General features: G+C 47.4%; 1 protein-coding gene across 7 annotated transcripts in view; it reads right to left on the bottom strand.

Moving 5' to 3' along the window:
• PLEKHA1 (pleckstrin homology domain containing A1) overlaps positions 1 to 25,560 on the bottom strand; it is a 712,942-nt gene that overhangs the window by 123,986 nt on the left and 563,396 nt on the right. For 2 of the 7 annotated variants that reach the window (XM_086922963.1, XM_086922964.1), the window contains exon 12: positions 23,813 to 24,632. The exons of 1 other annotated variant lie outside the window; for it this stretch is intronic. In XM_086922963.1, the coding sequence (XP_086779089.1) occupies positions 24,321 to 24,632 (312 nt within the window). In that variant the 3' untranslated portion in view covers positions 23,813 to 24,320. Of the gene's footprint in view, positions 1 to 23,812; positions 24,711 to 25,560 lie in introns of those variants that run through there. 4 more of the 7 variants (XM_086922965.1, XM_086922966.1, XM_086922968.1 and 1 more) reach the window with 4 other exon arrangements.

The following is a 25,560-nucleotide window of genomic DNA, read 5'->3' as shown; positions in this document are numbered from 1 at the left end:
GAGAGCGGGTAGGTGGGAAACTTTCCTGCCAGAAAGACCTTTAAAGTTGCATGAGATAAACCTTGAATAGGACTCACAGGTCGAAAGGACGTGAGAGCGGGTAGGAGGGAAACTTACCATGTTTGAAATTTTGAATCCGTGAAATGGATTGGTTCAAAAGAAGCTTTGAGAAGCTGGGCCAATAGGACGTTGAGGCGTCAAGTAGGCGGGGAATGCCTGGTGGGTGAGCACATCCAGTAGCGGCCCTAAAAGAACTTACGAATGATCTGGAGGAATAGAAAGACGTGAATCCGTCATGACGTCTGACTTTGCCAGAAGGAGAAAGACGGGTAGGATTTGCCCTGGTGTACCGTGCACGGAATTGATGTTGACAGACTTGCACCAGATACCAAAGCGTTTACATTTTAGTTTATATGTCTTAGTAGTGGTGGGGCTCTTGCGTGCGCGAGAAACCTCCCTTCAGTCTGAGGCAATGCACAAGTGAGCAAATTCAGAGTGCTTAGGTTGAAGCCGCAAGCTTGAGGTCTGAGGAATGCGGATGGGGAATCCGTCCGTACTTCACTGTCAGAAAGTGCGGCAGAGGGCAAAGCAGGATAGGTTTGCAGCAAGGTAATAGGAGGAGACCCGTGAACCACGGTTGCCGAGGCCATCTGAGCACAATGAGAGATGTGACATGGTTAGAACGTCATTTTCTGCAGGAGACGAGGCACAAACGGAATCGGCGGAAAAGCAAATGCAAATACTGTTGACAAGTTCATCGAATGCAGTTCCGCACAATCTTTTGTGGGGAAGCCAGATTACATAGTATAGGCATTTGCGGTTGAGAGGCATCTCAAACAGATCCAGGTCTGGTTGGCCCCCCAGGCATAAGATGTGGTCTATGGTCTGTTGGTGGAGATCCCATCCGTGGTTGTCCTAGGCGGATCCGCTGAGGGAGTCCGTCATGACGTTCGAGACCCTTGGAACATGTATTGCAGAAATATTAACGCAATGGTGAATGGCCTATTTGCAAATGTGTTGTGCTTGTTTGGGCGACAGTGATCGGGTACCTCCTTGCTTGTTGAGATAGTGTATAGTGATAGTATTGTCTGTACAGGCTAACACTGATTCCTCTTGCACTAGGAAGCGGACGGCTTTCAGAGCCAGAAAACTGGATAACAACTCCAAACAGTTAGTGTGTGAAGTGCGTTGGAGAGGCCTTTGATGGAAAAAACCCTGAAGGTGCGCTCTCTAACCTTCCAGACAGGCATCGGTGGTAAGGGTGTGCGTTGGAGCGTCTGAGGAGGGAGCAGCCTGCTGCAACACTGGGAGCATGGGACCACCAGCCCAGCGGTGTCCTCATTCGAAAGGTAAATAAGATGTTGTCGTTGAATGAGCCAGATGAACAAGTTACTTACCTTCGGTAAAGCTTTTTCTGATGGATACAGTATCTGCCTGTGGATTCCTCACCTTGTGAATATCCCCTTGCGTCAGCAACATTCAAAAATTCTTTTTGTAGCTTCGCACCGACTTGGACGATGTCACAGTAGCACGGCATTGCGCGTGGCTCCGCTGACGTCACCACTCCATAATAGGCCCACGTCGGCGTGATGACATCAGTTCCGCCCTTTTTTCGTGCCTTCAAGGCACACGGACGGACCGATAACAGTAGAAATATACGCAGTATACACAGTACACAATTGTCAAGATAACACACACAGTGTGAAGACAATAAAGCTAACCAAGTAGAATAACACACTACTTTTGAAAGCAACACATATGCATTAAAACATTGTCAATAACTTGGGTATAGAAGAGTGAACAACGGGGAGGCGGGTGGGTCAGTGAGGAATCCACAGGCAGATACTGTATCCACCAGAAAAAGTGTTACCGAAGGTAAGTAACTTGTTCTTCTGATGGATACATCTGCCAGTGGATTCCTCACCTTGTGAATAGAGTCCCACAGCAGTCCCCTCTCCCGGAGGGTGTCCACTCCACTATACCAAGAAATCCTGTAGGACAGAGCGTGCAAAGTGACCATCCCTCCTCACTTCGGAATCTAAGCAGTAATGCTTCGCGAAAGTGTGGATGGAGGCCCAAGTTGCCGCTCTACAAATGTCCTCTACAGGTACACCCCTAGACAAAGCAGAAGTAGCAGATCTTGCTGTAGTTGAACGAGCTCTTAAGCCTTCAGGAGGTTCCATACCCGCCAAAGAGTAGCATATCTTGATGCACAAGACAATCCATCTTGAAAGTGTGCGCTTGTGCACCGCCTTGCCTCTTCTGGCTCCACCAAAACCCACACAGAGCTGGTCATCCACTCTGAACTCTCTGGTTCTGTCCAGGGAGAAGCTCACCGCCATCTTTGGGACCAAGAGGTGAAGTCTCTCCTCCTCCTTGCAAGGGTGAGGGGGAGGATAGAAGGTAGGAAGGGTAATAGACTTTACTAGATGGAAGGGAGTTACCACCATAGGCAGAAAAGCAGCCCTGGTCCTGAGTACTATTCTTTCAGCATGAATGGTCAAGAATGGGGGCTTTGAACTAAGAGCTTGAAGCTCACTTACCCTCCTTGCCGAGGTAATTGCAACCAGAAAGACCGTCTTGAAAGACAACAGCCTCAAGGGACACTTGTGTAAAGGTTCAAAAGGGGAACCCATTAATTATGTAAGAACAAGGTTCAAGTCGCATTGAGGTACAATAAAGGGAGTAGGAGGAAATTTATTTAGAAGACCCTTTAAAAATGTTAAAACAGGAGATTTAAATAAAGACGGCTGATCCAGCAAACCGAGAACTGCCGATAATGCCGAAAGATAACCTTTCACTGTAGCCACAGCAAACCCTTGTTGATCCAAAGAAAGCGCAAACTGAAGTATGTCTGACAAACGAGCCCTCAAAGGTTCGATGGATTTCTCTCCACACCAAGAAACAAATTTAGACCACCTATAAGAGTAGATAGACTTGGTGGAGTCACGCCTGGCCGATAAAATGACATCCACCACATCATGTGGAAGAGAGAAGGAATTCAGATTGCCCCCTTCAATCTCCAGGCATGAAGGTGTAAGGTCTGGAGGTGGGGGTGTAGAACCTGCCTCTCCATTTGAGAGAGGAGATCTGCCCTGAGAGGGAGACGGAGCGGCGGGCAACAAAGAGAGGTGGAGAAGAAATGTGTACCACACCCTTCTTGGCCAATCCGGAGCGACCAATATGACTTGGGCCCGGTCATGGCAAATCTTCCTCAGAACCCGAGGAATCAAGGGTATGGGAGGAAATGCGTAAAGGAGTCGTGAGTCCCAACTCAACTGAAGCGCATCCCCCAACGCTCCCAGCAGCGGATACTGGAGGCTGCAGAATAACGGGCAGGGAGCATTCTCGTGAGTGGCAAACAGGTCCACCTGAGTCCCCCACGTCCGAAAGACGTGACGAACTACCTCTGGATGAAGCCTCCACTCGTGGTCGACTGAGAACTGCCGGCAAAGCCTGTCTGCACGTATGTTCAGAACTCCGGCCAAATGATTTGCCATCAGACAAATCTGATGGTCCTGAACCCAGGACCAGAGACGCAGAGCCTCTCTGCAGAGACACTGCGACCCTACTCCTCCCTGCTTGTTGACATACCACATCACGGTCGTGTTGTCCGTTAGGACCTGAACCGACTGACTGCAAAGGGAAGGGAGGAAGGCCTTGAGTGCCAGACTTATCGCCTGCAACTCTAGAATGTTGACGTGAAGCAACCTTTCCTCTGGAGACCAAAGACCCTTGATCTCCAGACCCCCCAGATGAGCATCCCACCCTAGGGAGGATGCATCCATTATCACTGTGGCAACCGACAGAGGAAGATGGAAGGGCTTTCCGTGAGACAGATTGCCCTCCACGCTCCATCAAGATATATCCGCTGCAGCTTCTCTGGAGATCCTCACTGACTCCCTGAGATCTCTGTTGTGCTGATACCACTGCCTGCGGAGGCACCACTGGAGCGCCCTCATGTGCCAGCGTGCATGGTTGACTAACAGTATGCAGGAAGCCATCAGACCGAGCAGACGGAGGACCTTCAGGACTGGAACGATCGCTTCATTGTAAAATAAAGGAATCATTTCCTGTATGTCGCAAATACTTGCAGGAGGAGGGAATGCCCGACATACAGTTGTATCCAGTACAGCACCTCTGAACAGGTTGCGCTGGGAGGGCACCAGGTGAGATTTGGGCACATTTATCGAAAAACCCAACCTGTACAACAACTGAGTTCTGTCTTGCAGATGATGGAGCACTATGTCTGGAGATTCTGCTTTGATCAGCGAATCGTCTAGATAAGGGAACACGGGTATCCCTGACCTTCTGAGATGTGCCGCCACCACAGACATCACTTTGGGGAAGACTCGAGGCGCAGTAGTAAGACCAAACGGAAGGACTGCAAACTGGTAATGTTGCGAACCCATCGCGAAACTGAGATACTTCCTGTGCGACTTCAGGATAGGGATGTGAAAATATGCATCCTGCAAGTCGATCGACACCATCCAGTCTTCTTCCAGCAGCGCTTGAAGAACCTGCGCAAGGATGAGCATCTTTAACTTCTCCTGCTTCAGAAAAAGGTTCAAGATCCTGAGATCCAGGATTGGACGAAGATTGCCATCCTTCTTGGGGATCAGGAAATAACGAGAGTAGCATCCCTGACCCCTTTCCTGCTCTGGAACCACCTCTATCGCACCTTTTTTCAGTAGTGTTAGGACTTCCTCTTGCAAGAGAAGCATGTGGTCCTTCGAACACAAACCCAGGCAAGGAGGATAATTGGGAGGGAACTCCCAGAAGAGAAGTGCATACCCATTCTCCACGAGATAGAGAACCCAAAGGTCCGATGTGACCGATTCCCAATCTCGTAGAAAATAGGTAAGCCGACCCCCTACAGGACCCGCATGATCCGGATTGGCGGATCTAGGGCTGCTTTGCTGATGGTGGAGGGGGGTGGAAAGAGGAAGAGGAGGAAGAGGAGGAGACTTGGCATCCTCGAGGACAAGCTCTTTGCTTGCCCCTGTAGGATCTATACAGCGTATTTTGCTGTTGCTGCTGCTGTTGAGTTTGAGGGTAGGGTCGAAAGGAGGAACATCCAAAACCTGTATATCTTTTATTCGCAGTGCCCCTGGTCTGCAACCCCAAAGATCTGGCAGTAGCCCTACTATCCTTAAATCTTTCTAAAGCTGCATCAGCCTTTTTGCCAAAAAGACCAGAACCATCAAAGGGCAAATCCAATAGGGCTGCTTGAACGTTTGCAGAATAGTCAGATGACTTTAACCAGGCTACTCTTCCAGAGGCAATAGAAGTCCCCATAACCCTAGCTACTGAGTCAGCAGTGTCAAGTCCGCTTTGTATAACTTGACACGCAGCGGCTTGTGTGTCAGCTAACCCCTTATTAAAATCCTTTCTGTCCTCCTCCGGAATCTTAGGAGCCAACTGCTTTACGAAGTCCATTAAAGCATGTATGTATCTCCCCAAAAGGCATGTGGCATTAGTCGACTTAAGAGCCATACTCGCCGATGAGAATATTTTCTTCGCAGTTTGATCTTGTTTCTTAGACTCCTTGTCTCCAGGCACTTGAGGGAATGCACCAACAGACTTCTTTGAACAGGCTGCCTGTATCACTAAACTTTCCGGCAAAGGGTGTGATGATAAAAAATCTGGGTCACCAGGCGCCACTCTATACCTCCTCGCAACCCCCTTAGCAACTGCAGGAGCTGTGAGAGGCCTGTTCCAAACCTCCAATATGGGTCCTGTTAAAGCCTCATTAAAAGGAAGAAAAGGTTCCACAACAGAAGATGGGGAATGGTGGACTTCTGTCAAAAGATTAGATTTGAATTCAGCAGTATGAAGACTTAAATTCAAAAGATCTGCAGCCTTCTTGATGACCACATGGTATGGTGCAACGTCTTTTGAAGGGGCATCTGAAACAGAAGACCGCTCCCAATCAGGCGAAAGCTCCAAACCGCTAGCCTCCCTCAAGTCATCAAAATAATCCTCTTGAAGCTCACCCTCTTCGACTTCAGCTTCAGCCTCTCTATACCTGAGCTCTTCAACAAGGCGCTGAGCTTCACGCCTCGATCTCTCCTTCAAGAGCGGCGGCGTCGGATCCGCAATAGACTCCGACGGAGCCGGAGTCGAGATCGGATCCGGGAGCACAGGCCGATGTTCTTGAGGTCGGACCGGCACCGGTGACGACTGTATCGGTGGCGAAGACCTCGGCGGTGCAGAGAAATGCCAAGGCAGAGTCGGCGCTGGCATAAAAGGCATAAATGGAGCTGGAGCATAAGATTGAGGAACTCCCAAATGATATGCCAATGGACCCATGGGACCTGACGGTGCACCAGAGGGGTACAAAGCTCTTGAGTAGACGACATACATCGCGTTCAAAAACTGTGTAGGGTCTTGACCTGGAGCTGGAAAGGGCGGTTAAGGACCCACAGGATGCTCACATGGAGGCTCTGGATTCGCTTCCTCTTCTACAGGTGGATGATCCGGAGTCATCAAACCCTCTGGTAAAGGAGCCTCTTCTACCTCTCGAGCCGGAGACAGCGCCGGAGAAGGATTCGATACCGGAGCCGGTGAATGCTCCAGCGACTCCAAGGGCGTGGCCTCACCTTCCAGATCCAGTATCTCTGAAAAAGGAGATACTTCATCTTTTCTATGTCTCCTCCTTGGCAACTTCGGTCTCGAATCCGAGTCTTTCTCAGAATGATGACGAGATCCATGTCTTTTCTTCTTATGCTTCTTTTTCGCTGATCTAGAAGCACGTCCCGATGACGACTTCGAAGGAGACACCGTGCGGGACATCGATCTCGACTTCAACCTCGTCCACGACCTCGAAGTCTTCCTTTCCTTTTTACCCTTTAATTAAGCCACCAGAAGTTTCGCCTCTCTCTCACGAAGGGCTTTCGGGTTCATCATCTTGCAGGAAGAACACCCCTGCACATCATGGTCCGAACTCAGGCACCAAATACAGTCTTCATGTGGGTCCGTAATCGACATCATCTTTCCACACTCCCCGCACGGCTTGAAGCCGGTCTTCTTAGTAGACATCTTCAACAAGAGACAAAGCAGCAAGAAGACACCAGACAAAAAACAACAGTAACAAAGTTACCAACAGCTACAGAGGATCCCTGAAAAACCGTTAACGTTGACGACGCGGAAAGAAGGGAACTGATGTCATCACGCCGACGTGGGTCTATTATGGAGTCAGTGACGTCAGCAGAGCCGCGCGCAATGCTGTGCTACTGTGACGTCGTCCACGTCGGCGCAAGGCTACAAAAAGAATTTCCGAATGTTGCTGACGCAGGGGATATTCACAAGGTGAGGAATCCACTGGCAGATGTATCCATCAACAAGCTATCACCACTGCTTGCCTAGCTCCTCTAGCATTTTTCTCATGTGTAATCTGCAGTTGGGAACCAACGGGATGCAGGTGGAGGCCATGGCCTGGAATGACTTTGAGGATCTACTGAAACTGGGGTGTGCTGGACTGCTTGTTGATAAGAGCGAGTCCTTATTATACAGTTGTCTAAGTAATGATACATTTGTATGCCTTGCAGACATAGACAGGCTGCCACTGGTGCCAGGATCTACGTAAAGACATGTGGAGCGGACCGAAGTTTAAAAGGTAGGACCTTGAATTGTAAATGTTTTGTACCGATTGTAAAGCGTAGCCACTTTCTGTGCTTTGGAAGGAGTGGCACATGAAAATAGACATCCTGGAGGTCGAGTGTAGTTATAAAGTCGTTATGGCATAAGAACTTTAGGACCTTCATGAGGTACAACATTTGAAAAGTTTGCGCAAAGATCTAAAATCAGGCGCTACTTTCCTGACTTGCTTGTTGATGAGGAACTGAGAGTAAACCCGAACTCTGTTGTTGGAGATTTGAAACGACTTCGACGGTCCCTGTTTGTATCACTATAAACACTTGTGCAAATGACTCGCATAGATGAGGTAGTAGAGGTCCCCTTTGGAGGTGTAGCCAGAGGGAATTTGCCAAATTTTAGAGCGTGCCCTTTCGACACAACTATTAAAACCCCCAACCGACAAATGGCATCTTTGACCAAATGGAATAAAAGAGAGAAATTCCACATCCAGGCATTTTGGGATGGATTAAGGGTGGGGTCTAAGGCAAGTCGTTGTTTCCTAGAAGAATTACCTCCTGTATACGATTTAGAGTGGAATAATGCGGTTGGTTCTGATTGTAGGAGTGATACTGGGTGGAACTCCTTGGGAAAGAGGATGTGGAGCTACATCCTCGGACACCACGAAAGGGCTGCTTTCTATACTGGAGAGAACCGAAGACGCCGGTAGTGTCTGCAGTGTCTGCTCAACATGTTGGCCAAAGAGGGATTACCCATAAAAGGTACGTCCATTATTTTAGTCTGAACCTCTGGGCGAAAAACAGAGCATTCTGCCAACCATGTCTTTGCAATACTGCCGCTGCTGCAAGCTGTCTAAAAACTTGTAGACGCAATGTGCACAGTACAGTCTATTGTTTCTGATGCACTTCTCCCTTTCTTCTGCAAGATCTTTGAAGCGTCAGCCGAGGATGATTCAGGAATAAGGGCTACCTGCGCCAACATGCCAGACTACCTCTGGCAGTGGTACCTGCCCAAAATGGCTAAAGAGTTGCCTGCTGAAACTGTGGTTGCAGCCGTTGTGGAGAACTTTTTCCTCCAATAAAACGAGGCATCGACCTCTCCGGTCGGGAGAAATTGTCAAAGGAGAAACGGGATTGAGAGGACGTCGTTGGGCCACCTGAGTAAAAATTGAGTCATGTTGTTGTTGGGAGAAGACAAGCAGGTGAATTGTCTGGCGTTTTAAGTGCGTGTTCGAGGCGTGAAAGAACCACCAGCGCAGATCTTGTGCTCAGGAAGGGTCAAAGACCTCTTGTCAAAGAAAAGGTATCATAGGAACTGAAAAAACTTGTGTCCGTAGTTAATTGTAAAATCAAAGAGAAAAACTGTCTGCTTCTTTCCTCGTGACGAGGGGAAGAGCTACCGTCGACGAGCCCACTGTCAACGAAGCTTACCGTCGACGAGGCTAACCGTCGACGAGGCTAACCGTCGACGAGGCTAACCGTCGACAGCCTAACCGTCGACAAGCCTTACCGCCGACGAGCCTAACCGTCAACGAGGCTATACTGTCGTCAACGAACCTACCATCGACGAAGCTTACCGTCGTCGAGCCAGCAGACGACAAGAAGGCACTGTCCTCACTGTCGTCGACGGAGCCACCGTCTACGACGAGGCCACCGTCGACGGCAACTTAAAAGGTGAAGATGGCCATTAGTCTTCAGCTTCGTCGACACACTCAACGTTGTCGTCGACGAAGACTGAGTCTTTCATCATCGACGGGCGTGTCGACGAGCGCGTCGACGGACTGGCACCTTTTTATAGGGTAAAGGCGGCAGTAAGAGTCTGAAACGCCAGAGACCAGCCCCCGTAGGTGTGGAGGCCAGCAGACTCTTTGGGGGGAACAATATCCAGAGGATCCTACTTCATCCTTTGAGGCCAAGGAGAAGGAATCTCAGTCCTACACCCACGCATAGAGAGGACTTAGCTTGTCCAGAACAAATACTCTCCATGTCAGAGACAGGGGTGTCTAAAGTCTACAACCTCTGTAGCCACAGAAGGAGACGTGCCTCTCCGTTCTCAAAGGTCCTTTGAGAAAAAAGCTCCACAGAACCTGCGACTTCTCACCTCAAGTTCTGGAAAAAGACAGTACTATCGTGAGGGTCCTTAGAAAAAGGTGAAGCTTTCCACAGGCGAAGCAGGTTTGAAAATAAAGACTTCTTTGAAGAAATGTAAAAATTTTGAAGAAAAAACGGAGCAGAGCTCAGGGAGACTCCCTTTACATGACGTGCGGTAGAAAATCTGAGAGCCTGATCCTCTGGGGAGAACATTCTGGTGGGTGCTGTCGCCTGATTGGCTGCAGTTTGGACTATACAAAATGACAAGGATAGTCATAAGTGTGGAAGTTTTTACTCTTGTAGCTTGGGCTACTTTACTTCCTGGTTGGGTATTACCAAGTTTTTATAAGGACATTATTGCATATTATTGCTTTTTTATATACCGTGGGACTCCCACTCGACGGGGAATGATTCCAGCATGTGAATCTATGAAAGACACCTTAATACTGGAGAACTAGGGCTGAAATTAATTTTTCTTTCAGCACCTCAAAGTGCTTTAAAGCTTCTTCTGACCATCGGAAGGCTATGTTCTTCAGTAAGTTGGTGATGGGTGTAGCTATATCTGAGATATTGGTAATAACAACTGTAAAAGTTAGCAAAGCCCAATGAACTTTGCGCTTCTTTTACAGGTATTGGGAATGCCTAATCAAGGGCTACTTGTACTTTTTTCTTGTGCTTAGTGATCCCAGTTAGAGACAGGATGTAGTGGAGGAATTCTACACGAGATGTATGGAAGGAGGAGTTCTCTAATTTGGCATAACGATGGTGTTCATGGGAGATTATATAAAAATGCCCCTACATAGTTCACAAGGTCTGCTTCATTCTGAGATTAAATAAATAAGTTGTCTAAATGGACTATAAGTATTATGTCATGGAATTCCTAAAAGGCCTCATTAATAAAAAAAAAACTGGAATGCTCCTGGAAAATTTTCAGAGTGAAGGGCATGACAGATTACTCAATTCAACTGAATTTAGTCCAAAATACGGTCTTCCATGCGCTGCCCCTTTGGACTCTGATCAAGTAGTAAGCTCCTCGCAAGTCCAACTTGGTAAACACATTGCAATGGTGTACTTTATCCAAGAACACCAGGATCAAGAGTAAAGGATATGTATTTTCAATGCTGGCCTTGTTAAGGATACAATAATCTATAGATGCCAGCAATTTGTAGTTCATTTGAGGGATGAAGGACAGCGAGGAGGAGACTGGTGAGAAAGAATGAAAGATAAGGGAAATGTTACTTACCTTATAAGCGTCTGTTCGTGGCATGTAGTGCTGTAGTTTCACACGCTTTGCATACTCTTACCGTCTAGTGTTGGGCCCATATCAGTACAACTTATTTTTCTTCAAAGAAGTCTTTCGAGCCATGAGGTATAGTGACTCCTTCTATGACTGGTATTGCAGGTGATCATTGTCTTAATTGTTAGATCATTGTCCCGCACAGCAGGTGAGGATGGAGATGGGACAGAAAATTACATGTGATGACTAAGAAAATGTGTGTATGAAGAGTAAAGAATGTAGAGGATATATATACGTCTAAATACTAAAAAAAAAAGAAATTATATATATCTTCAACAGCTGAAGGCTTCCGGGGAGGAGAGTAAGCGCAAGTGGATCTAAAGTACTACATCCTGCAGGATAAGTAACCTTTTCCATTTGTGGCTGTATATACACATGCTTTGTATAGACTGGAAAGAGGATGTTGCAGAGGGTTAAAAAGTGTACGTGGTACAGCCTGACCCACCTGGGCCTGCTGACAATCTAGGATATCCACAGAGTGGTGCTTAGTGAACATATGTGGTGTGGACCAAGTAGCTGCCTTACAGATATCAGCTAATGGAATGTTTCCCAGAAAAGCCATAGAAACAGCCTTCTTTTTGTACAGAATGGGGCCTGAGTGGAACAAAGTTTACGTTTGGCTTTAACATAGCAGGCCCGAATACACCTGACTAGCCAGCGTGCCAAATCCTACTTTAGAAATAGCCCTACCTTTGTATGGTTTACTGTGGGCGAAAAACCGTTGGAGGGTTGCAGGACACTTTCATCCTACCAATGTAGTACATGAGGGCTCTCAACATCTAGCATGTGCAGAGCTCTCTCCGCTACTGAGTCTGTGTGCGTAAAGAGCACCAGCAGTTCAATGGCTTGGTTAAAGGGGAAAGAGGAGACCACTAAAGCAAAAACATCAGATTAGTTCTTATTAGTCATGAGGACCACACTATCTGCATGAACCTTGAAAAGGGATTTCCAGGGTGAGGGTTTGAATCTCACTGACTGTCTAAGGGATGTAATATAGACTAGAAATGCTATCTTCGACAATAGGAACTGGAGAAGGCACGAGTGAAGGGGCTTGAATGGTGGTCTTATGAGTCTAGTGAGGCTTACAATGAAGTTCCAGGAAGGGGCTGGTGGCACTCTATGAGGGATACCCTGTTTGCAGTCTCTTCCTAAAGGCTTTATTGACAGGGATTCTGTACAGGCAAGACTGTTCTCTATTTTTCAAGGATGAGGGCACCGCAGCCAAATGTAAGTGAATGGAGTTCTAATGCAGGCCTAAACATTGTAAATGTAAAAGATAGAAACTATAGTCCTGTCCTGCGGGTTTAAAGGCATCAATGTGCTTGGGCAGGCAGCAGTACAAATAACTCTTCAACTTTTCCGGATAGCAGGCTTGGATGCCAAACCTCCTTAAGTATTGACATGCAATCAGCAGACTAATTGAGATACCTAAACTCTAAGACTTCTGGAGAGTGATTGTGTGGTTAAGCTTCCTTGGGTTAGGATGCCTGACTGTACCCAGATGCTGAGTGAGAAGGTCCAGCCTATTAGGAACCCTCTCGTGTGGGACTATTGACAGCTTGAAAAGGGTTGTGAACCACGGCTGCCTGGCCCATGAGAGAGCTACCAGTATGAGGTTGAGAGAGGTCTGTCGTAACCTACATACCATGTATGGGAGAAGTGTCAGAGGCAAAAAAGCGTAGGTAAATATCCCTGACCAGTTCATCCACAGTGCTTTGCCTATGGACTGCGGGAGTGGTAAACTGGAGGCAAAGCTTGGGCATTTGGTATTTCCTGTGATTGCATAGAGATCTATGTCCGGTAAAACCCCAACGCTGGAGGTACAGGAGTAGCACTTGGGGGTGGAGGGGGAAGAGTTCCAGCTCGTGGACTTGTTGCTGCATCCTGCTGAGCAGATCTGTAAACTCGCTGTCACTCCCGGAAGGTACTCCCCTAGAAGGTGAACCCTGTGCTGCATCGCCCAATGCCAGATACTCATACAAGGCAGTCATGTGGTCTATTCTGATCGGGACTGTTTTGTGACGTATGTGGCAGTAAAAAACTTTGAGGGAGAACTGGACTACCAGCACCTCCAGGTGACTGATATGGAAGGAGAGCTGAAGGGGTGCCCAAAGTCCCTGGACAGTCATATCCAGTAGATGTGCCCAACCCATGAGGGAGGCGTCCGTGGATAGCACCGGGATAATTCTGCTCGAGGTAACCTTTGCGCTCTATAAATGCTATTATGATTATAATGGTCACTCATGGGATGGGTCTTAAAAGGGCCTGCAGAAAGCAATGGGTGCTAGTCCAAATCAACACTAGATCCTCCCAGAAACCCCCTGCTTGTGACCAATGGGCACTTCGGCACTCCTTGAGTGAACATGTGCAATCGTGAGCGTGGAGCGATGAAAGAGGTCATCAAACTGAGGAGACACACCACTTCGCTGACCGTTAACTGACGATTTGGCTGCAAAAGAGGCAGCAGATACTGGAAGGCTTGGACCATCGCAGGGCTAGGAAAAGCTTTCCTGGTGACTTAATTTAAGATTGTCCCCAAAAAGGGGTGTATCTGAAGTGGTTGGAGGTGGGATTTTCCCACTCTGATACTAAAGCTATGGTCATGGAGAAGCTCTAAGGTGATCTGAGTGCAGAGGAGACACTGGTCCCTGCTTGCACTCTTTACCAGCTAGTCGTTGTGGTATGGAATTAAGTGGGTGCCCCTCCTTCTGAGATGAGCGACTAACCATGCAGGGCATTTGGTATAGAGACTTTGGGTGCTGTAGTTACTTCAAAGTGCAGAACTTTGAATTGAATGTGCTGCCCACTGACCATGAATCTGATTCAGCAGCGGTAAGCAGAATGGATTGAGATGTGGAAAAAGGTGTCTTCAGGTCGAGGAGTCATGAAGTTACCTTGCTGCAGCAATGAGATGACATCCTGGAGCATGATCATGTGGAAGTGGTCTGACAGGATGTATTTGGTGTAGGGCCTGAAATAGATGATGGGCCAGAGTGTCCTATCTCTATTTGGGATAAGAAAGTATAGGGAGTAGGGAGGGCACTAGGTCGCACGCGACCACGAAGGCCGCACACCAGTGAGGCTCAAGCCAGACCGGGCAGACAACATCCTGCAATGTCATCCTGTTTTGAATGTGAAGGTCCGCATTGTCAGTAACAGAGAGCACTAACTCCGTTGGTTCCAATGGTATGCCCTGCTTGCTGTGAAATGCCACTGTACCTATGCTACTGCCAGCGGAAGGTTTGAGCGGGGTTGACGAACGACGCATGGGCGAAGCGCGGTCGTGGGAAAGACCGAGGCGGACCGGCCTTTGGTGACAGACAGCCACTGCGCGACCCCACAAGAGGAAAGACAAGTGGTGCGCTGCGGAGCTTCAGTGCACCCACGACCACCCATGGAGCGGCGGCATGGGCCCCTTCTATGGCGACGGTGGCGCTGGCCCTGAAGTGAGGCGAGCTCTCAGATTGACGAGTGCTGCCCGCGACTTATACACCCCGCGCTGTGTGTAACCGCTGCAGGCGGCGAACGGGAGGCCGCGTCCGAGAAATCTACAAGCTGCATTAACCGACGGGCGTGCTGGTGGCTTGCACTAGGAGAGGCGCCTACCTCTGCATCCATGTGCTACGCCGGGGTAGCCTGCTGTCGCACTGGAGGGGCCTGCTCTGGCGCTGCATGTAGGCTCGGCCGCCATCTTAGCAGCGGAGGTGTACGGAGCGGACGGGGGCCTGGCGAGGAGGCACATACCCTGACCCCAGGCGCAACAAGTGGCAAAACCTTACCAGTGATGAAGTGAGCTCTGACTGCTGCAAACCACAGACTAAGTATTGTGGCATTGTGGCATAGGCTGCAGGGGGGTAATACACGTGCCGTGTGGGCTAAAGTTAAGGACGGGGAAGCTCACCCTCATCTATCCCATATGCCCGGGTGCCTGACTTACATCAGAATTGCTGGGTTGGATGTGGCCCCTGGAACCCCGCTGAAGGCAACAGTCATCTAGGGTGCCCCCACAGCGTCAGGTTGATTTGCCTTGATGCACTCATTTCTGAGCGTTGACCCGCCATTTTGAGCACCCCACAACATTGACACCGGCTTAGGAGGCCTAAGAATTGTTGGCAGCAAGCTCCAACTGTTGAAAGGCTGACCCCTGGCCACGCCACTACAGCAAGTAGCGATCATGGGGCGTAATGACGCTAAACAAGCAAAACTCTTGTTTGATTCTCGCAGGGCAACGAGTACTGATACCACGGATCAAGCCAGCCAAGACAACGTAGACCGACCAGAGGAAGACTGGAAATCCCTACTTCTGAGCATGAAGCAGAGCTTATCATCCATCGATGCCAAAATGGATGCAATAAACGCACGAATGGATATGGTAGTGAACAAACTCGAGCAACATGACTAAATGATTACGGAAGCAGAGACTAGGGTGTCAAGTCTGGAGGATGGAGCTGTAGCGAATAGAGAAAAGGTGCTTCAATTTCCTAAAAATAATTGCCTATAAGAACGAGGATTTGGAGGCCCATTAGAGGCGGAATAACATCCGCGTTTTGGGCCTGTCCGAATCAACAAATACGGGCCGCATGGAGGACTTCATGGAAAAATTGGTCATAGATCTCTTTGGGAGAGACTCCTTCTCGGTGCACAGGACTATAGAGAGAGCGCATAGGTCGTTGGCTGCAAGCCCGCCCCCAGGGGCGACACCTCATCCTATTATCATGCGTTTCTTGAACTACCATGACAGGGACACGGTCCTCAGGCTGGCACGTGAAAAATGTCAATTATGTTACAAAAATACTGTGTTGGCTTTTTTTCCAGACTTCACCCAATCGGTGCAAGAAGCTAGACATAAATTTGTCACAGTGAAGAAAAAATTCCAACAGGAGATTCCGTATGCCATGATGTATCCCGCGAAGCTAAAGATCACACCACAGACGTCAACATTACTTTACCAACCCCCAAAAGGGAGAGGACTACCTCAAAAAGAATCGCAGAGCGACATCCAGGGAAGCGGCGGCATGTGATCGCTCCAGGTGGCCGTCACCGATGTCTCAGCCGGAATGATCTACCTGAGACCTGCAGATACAAGTTGGGACGGCCATGACATTTACACAGCGGATCGACAACTCCAAACTGGTGATGTATTTCTACTGACTTTTTGAACGTACTGAGGTCTGCCCGGTCACTCTTTCCCATCCCACAGAAGCTGCTCGCCGGACCGGCGTTGTAGCGGGTGGGTGCAACAGGGGAGAAGAGGTGGCATGGCGCGGGCCCCTAGTATCTCTTATAACGGGTGAAACCCCAATTACTGTTGGCATTGACTAACAATGGGTAGAGAGCTAATACGTGGGGAGGGTGGGACTAGCATACCCGGCAAGTTGGAGAAGTTGGTGTGGGTGGGGGAGGGAGGTGTTAAGGTTGATATACAGCACAAAGTTCAGGCAATGATGACTAACAGTGTATATTACAGTACTAGTCTCTTTTATAATGGAGTTGCTAGATAAGGCATGCAATACTCGCAATATAAAAGTGGCGTCTTGGAATGTGCATGGCCTCAATGACCCTAGAAAACGCAGACGGGTGCTCGGGTACTTAGCCATGAAATTAAGATTGCTTTTCTGCAGGAATCTCACTTGGCCCCCGGGACCAGCCCGCTCTTTGCCTCGAAATGGGCCTCCCATTGCTGCTTTGCATTTTACTCCAGTTAATCTAGGGGAGTGACCATACTAATAAAGCAAGGGGTGGCATTTGCTCCCACTTGATCTGAATCTGATGTTGGTGGGGAGTTCTGCCTGCTTTGGGGTAGGTTACATTTGCACGCTGTGATGTTCGTCAATTATTATGGCCCTAATACAGATGATCCCCATACTCTTCTCCTTCTGTGGGGCAAAATACAAGCATTAGGTATCACCTACATTGTTTGGGTGGGGGAGGGTGGGGGGGGGGGGGACTTTAACACAGCACTACGGCCCCAGATGGACAGACCCTGTGCTTCCCCGGCCCACTACACTCTTACACTCTTTCACAAAGAACACTAAGCGATATCATAGATAGCAACTATTTGCTTGATTCCTCGAGGTACAAACATCCTGCACTCAGAGAAGGCACACACTTCTCAGCGGTCCATTCAACCTGGGCTAGATTTGTCACCTGGCATGACACACTGGAAGGGCCGTGCACAACATCTCACCCGCACATAATCAGATCACTCCCCGGTGGTCGTGGAGCTACAACCCCCTTTAGATAGCTCCCCGTATCTAAACTGGTGCCTCAACCCATCCCATCTCAGCGACTCAGCATTTAAGGCAGAAGTGGAGCAGGATTTCCAGGATTTCTTTACGCGCAACCTAAATTCTGTTTCCAGTGTCACGACGGTTTGGGAGGTATTCAAAGTTACGGCAAAGGGATGGTGCATAGCCAAGGGTGGAGGGGTCCTTAAATCGCTGCGTAATGATCTACACGTATTGGAGAGAGAGCTCCAAGCTCTGGAAAATGCCCTTGCTTGCAGCCTTGACAAAAATGCTATAAAAGCCCAACTGCGAGACAAGGTAACGGAATATGAATTACTTGCATATAGGGAATGCCAATTTGGAACAAATCTATGGTGAGGGGGATCGCCCAAATATGTCACGGAAATCCAAAATGCACACGGCAATACACATAGGAACCTCCCAGACCTACTTGACACTTTCAGAGACCACTATAGCACGCTTTATTCCTCCCAAAGAGGCACTCCACTTGAATTACCTGCCTACTTTAGTGATACCACACTTGCCTGGCTGGGCGACACGCAGCGTAAGTTCCTTAACTTAGACCTGGAACTCGACGAAATTACAGAGAACATAATGCATATGAAATGAGGTCGGGCCCCGGGGTCAGATGATCTGCCTATTGAATTTTACAAAACCTATGTCCACTTGTTGGGTCCTATCCTACAAAAAGTGTTTTATGCGGCCTTAGAGGAAGGATGTTTGCCCGAGACTATGAGAGAGGCCCTTATAACCTCATTGCTTAAACCAGGGAAATTCCCAGTGCTGTGTGATTCATACCGGCTCCTGTCCTTACTGAACTGCGACACTAAACTATTAGCAAAGGTCCTAGTGACACGACTTAACCTATTGATGGAGCGGCTGGTGCTGCCCGACCAAGCAGGTTTCATACCAAATCGCTCTACATCGCACAACCTTAGGACCCTAGCCGCTGTACTCCAAGATATCAACTCTGCCTGCGAGGCGGTGGCGTTGTTCCTTGACGCTACCAAAGCGTTCAACTCACTAGAGCGGGACTACTTGCTGGGTACATTGGAATACATGGGAATGCCTCTCACTTTCCCTGGACTGGATAAGACTGCTGTATAGACGGACAACAGCGATGGTACTGTTGAATGGGACCAGATCTTCCCCCTTTAATACTTTCAGAGGCACAAGGAAGGGTTGCCCATCATCCCCAATCCTTTTTGCCCTGGCCATTGAGCCTTTAGCTGCAAAACTTAGGCAACACCGTAATCATAGGGCGTTGATCTACCCAGCCAGGCAACTGCTAATTTCCTTATACGCGGACAACATGACGTTATACGTGAAAAAACCTCAGGAAAACCTAAACCCCGTGCTACGTGAAATCACAAAATTTGGCGGAATCTCTGGTGCGCAAATTAACTGGTCCAAGTCTTCTATATTCCCCCTTACATACACTACCCAACCATACCAACTGGACTACCCTCTACTCTGAGAATCTGACGAGTTAAAATACCTGGGCATTCGCATCACGAGAAATAAAGATACATTGATGACAGCTAACTATGGGACGGCCACAGAGGATGTTGGTGCTGGACATTATCTTGATGAAGTCATTCATTTGGTCCCAGTGAGCTCAGTCGTACTGGGAGAGAAGCCCTATGGATTCGAAGATGCCCCAATAAGAGTCAGATTGTGCCACAACACGTTTTTACTCTCTGGGTCTTGGGGGGCATACCCTGTGAATTAACACACTTCCTAGCAGTGTGGACACTCCTAGAGAGTCAGAGGTAATTGGAGGGAGAAGCCTTGAACTTTTTGTCCACGAGAACCGTGACTACCCTCGTCTTCATAGGCTCCTTAAAGATGCCCCTGCAGGTTTAGCATACCCATTAGCATGGGAAGGTACTAGAGGGTCCACTGTGTAGAGGAGAGGGTCTCCACGAGGAAGTATTATTCGTTGTGCCAGACATTGAATTTCACCATGTGAAATGTGGCAGTTCTGTGTAGGACCTCACGGTGCAAGGTGGTATAATCTGGGGGCAAGGGCTTTGTGGGATAAAGGTCAGAGTTAGAGTCAGCTGCGGGCTCTCCTTTATAACCATCCCAGGAGTCAGGACCCCAAAGATTATAGGGTGGATCATTGGAGAGCCCGGACTGTCCTCTCCCCCTGAATGTGCAGAACCCTGTGGTCAGTGTGACTGAGAGCCCACAGGTAGCAGTGGAGCTGTAGGAATAGGTTGGGGGAGTAGGAGGAAGACTGGAAGGACCAGGAAGCAGTGGAGAGGCACCACTGTCAGTGTTGAGACTGGTGGTCTCCTCAAAAGTCAATTTATTCTTATGAGGTTTGGAGTCGTTCGGCTGGTGCGGAGGCTTGGCCAGGATTTGACCAATGCCAGGCTGAATGTGAACCGGTTTCTGCCTGGCGTTGAGGTGTTCTTAAAGCTGCTGGAGGATCAGTTGGTCAAGATCCTAAGATGCCACAGACGATGCAGCTGTAGACAGTGGCCCGGAATATGCTTAGGATGGTAGACGTCCTGATGGCACTGAAGTGGGTCTTGACTCGCTCAATCTCGGCTTCAAATGCTTTGGCTCTGGTTGTCTGGGCTCCTAAATTTTCGGCACTACGTGTCTTGGCTCCGACTGGGCCTTAAAGGGTGTCTTCGGATCTGATGCCAAGGTAGTCTATGTTGACACACGAGGCTTCGAGGAGGTCTTCCACAGGGGTTGTGACAAGGACGTCGGGTTGGATGCTGAAGCGATGTGCCGTGCCTGTTGATTCCAAAGCGTGTTCTTATTACGGAACATGAGGCATGCGGCGTAGGGGTCATCTCGATGATCAGGGGACAGGCAGCGGTTACAAACCTTGTATAAGTCTGTTCTCGGGTATTACGTGTGGCAAGTTGGGTAGAACCTGAATAGAGTTCTTTCCATTATGTGGGCATTCTTAGATGTCAAAGTGCTGTAAAGCCAGAGGGGCAGGGCCAGACTGGTAGATGCTGACAATTGTAGGACAGATAGGAGGAAAACCATGACGTGGAACGATGAGTAAGGAAGATTGTAGAGTCAACCAATGAGGAACGGATCCGAGGGCCTGGCTAAAACACCCAGTAGGATCATAACAGAGCACACTTAAGACACGTCTGTACTAGACTGCGGAGAAAAAACAATCTAACAAAGGAGCTGATGTCAATGTGCAATGCCAGAGATAGGTGGGGTCACTATACCTCATGATTCGAAAAAGACTTCTCCAAACAAAAACAAGTTGCACACATTCAAGCCCAACACTAGATAGCAGGAGTATGCACAGGAATGTATGGCTTTACAACGCATACATTCACAACACAATATTTTACATCGCGTTCATTACAATGCAAGTCGTTACAACGACTTGCGCTGGAGGGCGCTGGACTTAGTATGATTTACTATTCAAACTCCAGCCTACGTAACAGTAGGGAAGGTGTTGGAACAGTAAATCATACTATTCCTTAGCTTAGAATGCCATCCAGCGCAAGTCGTTGTAACGACTTACATTGTAATGCTCGCGATGTTAACATACTGCGATGTAACGACTGCGTTGTAAGGGTCGTTCTCTATGCACAGCAGGTGTATCTACAGCTACATATGCCACAAACACATAATTACAATTAACGGACAGCAACAGCCTGGTATATCATTGCCTTGGCATAGGGGCAGAAGCCCTCATGAGTACAGTGCCACTGTATAGTACAAGAGAATTATTTGTTGAGCACGGTTCAAGGATTGTGTGGCAAACATCTCCTGAGAAAGAAAACACACAGCCTACCATGAATGAAGATATCAGGAGCTGAGTGACGACAAGGCAGGCAGACAGGATGGCGACAGGAGGGGACACCGTATAAAGGCCAGCATATAAAAGTATAAACATCTGCATGTGAAGGAAGAGGAGCCAATGGACTAGTTGTATTATAAAAGAGACAATTGCATATAAACACTCTAGCAGCTGCTAAAACAGGCTTTCTATGAAAAAATAATGTATTGTAACACAATCTAAGACAATGTATAAAATATGTTTATTAAGTCCACAAATCACAAGGTAAAATTTCTTCCTGAAGACACATCTGCAGCCCCAAAAATAAACCACCCTTATTTGTATGTACAACCACAAAATCGTACAGGTGCAAAACCGCTGCATGTCCCTCGCAGACCATTTGTAAACAGATTTAGTATTCAAAGGCCAACATTAGCATGGTTTGCACGAGCAATTAGAATACCAAAGGAAGTGCAGAATTGTGATAAAGGATTATGTTAATCTATGCACATGCCAATCTCAACTTTAATCAATACATTTTTGCCAAAGAAGTATGAGGATGGAACATAAGGTGTTTGGGAACCCATATTGCCAACAATTGTTTGGAGTTACTCTAGCTAAAACGTGAGTGTTTCATAGCAGCAATGTGCATGCTCTCAGCTTCAGTCTTGATCCAGGTGTGCAGTCCATTAGTAAAGGCTATGGAGGGTGGGGAAGTCATGGGAAGGGTGGGGGTGGGGGTGGGGGGGGGGTGGGGGGGTTAGTACAACGCATATTTTGTACTTCACATTGCATTGGGTGCCACCTCCTCTATAACCTTCATACAACTGCGCTTTCTTTGAAGTACCAGAGGAATTCCTTGTTAAAAAGTACTAAGTGGAAAGCAATCAGCGTTTTCAAGTGGTCATTACTGACTTTAGGAAAGACTTGCTCTGAACTTTCCCATTGATAGGTAGCCACTCTGGGATTTACCCACTGAGTTAGGGGCCCTAAAGAGACTTCTGTATACAGGGCGCCCATTCTTTTGATGGAAAACAGCTCTTCTGCGAGTTAATCACCTCAGCAAAGCAAGTTGGAGACCTTCAGGCACTTACCATCAAAAGAACCATGTCAAAAGTTATTTAAGCACATAGTTTCACCAAAAAGGAAAGGTCCCGCTCCCCTCTCTGAAATTCTACAGAGGTAAAACTAAAGACGTCAGGCAATCATATTGTTGTATTACAGCAACACTAATGGCCGACCATTAGCAGAACAAAGACTAACTACTCTAATTAACACCAAGGTTGTTAGGCCATTGCAGAGAAAAAAAGATCTTCACTTCACTTTTGGTATGGAGGCCACAATTGCCTTAATGCAGGAAACCCACTGAGAGATTTTCCTAATGCAACAACATGGAAGTAAATGCAAACTTTCATGAGGCACTACTGTCTCCAATCAATATTCTAGGCAGCAGTAGGACATTTGGAGATGTTGGCATATGAGGAAAAGCAATAGGACTACCAGTTCCCAAAGCACTGGGCAGAAGTTTACCAAATAGGGACACTTTTAGATCCCATTAATGGTGCCGTCTTGGAGTGCAAGGCCAGAACCAAAATGGATTCAGGCCAAATAACCTGGCACTAGTTCTACTTCATACGCAAGTAGAAATATACATCTTTTCAAATTCAAAAATTTCTAACCAGATCAGTATTGTACTCATTAGTGTCTGCCTGTATGATTCAGCAGCCTGCAATCAATCGTACAGGCAAAGCTTATAAGAAAACACATGTGACCATACACCGGCCAATCTATAGAAGATAGGGGTATCTGCAGCCATGATCCCAACACTGATCGACCCTCAGATGTGGAGAGAAAAGCATTAACAAATAATATACTGCAGACTTATCAGATCAAGTGACTTCTCCTATTAACCATACAGGTATTACGTACCTCAAAGAGCTGACCAACTCTGACGTACGATCAATAGAGGCATTTGCAAAGGCTAACTTCCAGATGAGGGAGCTCTTCACCTAGCACATCTTCCCTTCCATCTGATGAACACATGCAATAATCCTAATCTGAAACCTCTTGCCATGGAAGTCTGTTAACTTATCCTAAAGAGTCACAAATTCAAACCAAAAAAAATAACTTGAAATTATATACCTGGCATATTATCCCATGCTCTCAGTGTCTAAACACGAAATCAGGACAAGCATGATGATTCCTGCTTGTAGTTCATGTAAATGTTACACAGTCAAACACATTATCGGGCCTAAGAAACGGGTCTTTGTGTGGTGTCACTATTTATCTTAACTTTCACATAACAAATTTCTAATTACAAGAAAACCACTAAAAGCAAACACTAGAACAAAGAGAATGGTTATTATACTTCTGTGGGTGCACTCACAGGCCTTACACAGAGTCTGTAAAATACTTTCCACAAACACTGTGCTTCAATAGGTGCCTGAAACAAAATCAACGTTAGAGTTTCCGATAGTTACGTTATTAGACATATCAACAACAGGGGTGGCGGCTCTGTATATTTCATTGAGCGAAAATCTGATTATATATATATATATATATACCAAGGCCCCAAGATGATTTTTCCTGCACGTCTGCACAAATTAGTTATTCCAAGAAAATAAAGATGTTTGGCATGCTAGTAACCTAAGAAAACGTTCATCAATTACTGTACTTGTTAGTTATGTAAAATGCCTTGGAGTTTGCTATAAAGATGGAGACCTCAGATTTATTATTTTCCCAGCGTATTCTCCATTTACCATAAATGGGATTCCAGTTTCTGTATGGAAGACATTTTCGCTTGCATCTGTGAAGGTTACTCTCAATTTAATCTATCTTTCAGGGCATACACATCAGGATATGTGAAGCATCAAGTTAAAATTGATATTCGTATCAGTGATGTAAGTTAAATGGAAGGGCAGGCACTTGTGCTTTGTCCCACCTCCACGGAGGTTCATGGCACAAAGAGGAATGCAGACATGTTCTGGTATGGTTCACAGCACACAAAGTCACTTTCTGGCTTACAACTGGTGCGACAATGGCAACATTTGGCATTTGTTTAAACTCAACCAGAAACCATACTGGCACATGAAGGAACACAGGACTTTCAATACAAAATAAAAGCAACATACAATAACGAACATGGGAGGCATAACTCTTGAACAACAAGGCGCATGGGTGTAGTAAAAGACAGTTTTCAAGAAGCTCAGCTTCATCGTGTCTTAGAAGCCCAACATGAGCTTCAAAGACAAAGTGGTCATTTGTCCATTGTAGATGACCAAGCGCAAAACAAACTCCTTTCAGTCTGTGCCAGGTCATCACACATCGCTTACTGGAAGACTGTCATCATCCAGATCCACATGGCAGGAGGATTCCTGGGCGCAGGTGCCACTCTGATTCTCAGTGTGGCTAGGAGCAGTCACTTGGTGGATTTTGTCTCTTGCAGACAAAGTCTCGGCCTTGGGGTAGCCTGGCTGGGTCTTGGTAAAAGACTGGTGAAATCCTCTCTTCTCCAAGATAGAGTTTCTTGCATTGGATCTCCAGGGTGTGCCGTCGTTGGGGGCGGAAGTGGAATGTGAGGCAGAGGTGCGGAACGATGAGCTGCTTTCAGAGGAAGAGATAGGGTGCTCCTGCAAAGGGGAGTGTTGGTGAGATACGTGCTCAAGTCATTATAGGCAAGTTAGTAACTCAGTCTCACACTTCACTCTCTGAAAAACAAAAAGCCAAAAAGAAAGACCGAGAGCAGAGCATCAGGCAGAGCAGCAGAAAGCAGACACCATCCCACAACAAAACCTGCACCATGCTGCTCTCTGCAGAAATGCAGATGGAGCAGTTCCACCCTCACCACCCCTTGAAACTTGTGAGCTTCTATCCCTTTGCGGGGTTGGCACACAGCAGCAAAAAGCAAAGATCTACTCCCTTAACCCTCTCTACCCCTCCCCACCAACGAACACCACCAAAACCAGCAGCCTCCTGTTTCACACATGGATAATACAGATGACCAGGCAAAGCAGCAAATTGCAAACGCTATCTACAGCACTCTATAATGAAACCTGCTATTGTTCACTGTAGGGAACAGCACAGTGCGCCATGCTGATTAGCAAGAAGCAACTTCGCCCACCTCCTCTCTTACACCTCCATCAAACATCAAAACCTGCAGCTCGATGCTCACTGCAAGAATAATACAGAGTACCATGGATAATAAGAGAGGAAAAAAGCAGATGCAATGCTATCAGCCATTTAAAAACCTGCTGTGTGTTGGAAAACAACAGAGAACCAGTCAGACCAAACTAAACCTCAATCCTGATTTTCTCTGCATGAAAAACACAGTGGAGAAGCAAACACCACTCTTTGGTTCCATCTCCTCACCTGTGGTCTGCTGATACCTGTAGGCATTATGCAATATTAGAAGGAATTGGCAGGCACTGCCTATGAGAGACAGTAACATTTCGATAGCAAAAAACAGCATTTCTTCTAACTGCAAACACTTTGCTGTTATGCTATGCATCATACAAAGATACCAGCAGAGACCACTCCTAGATCGGTCACAGCAAATAT

This window comes from Lissotriton vulgaris, chromosome 5 (genome assembly GCF_964263255.1).
Source record: "Lissotriton vulgaris chromosome 5, aLisVul1.2, whole genome shotgun sequence".
NCBI classification, from domain to species: Eukaryota; Metazoa; Chordata; class Amphibia; order Caudata; family Salamandridae; genus Lissotriton; species Lissotriton vulgaris.
The sequence above is the reverse complement of the archived record's forward strand: the minus strand, read 5'-3'. Positions and strand labels throughout refer to the sequence as shown.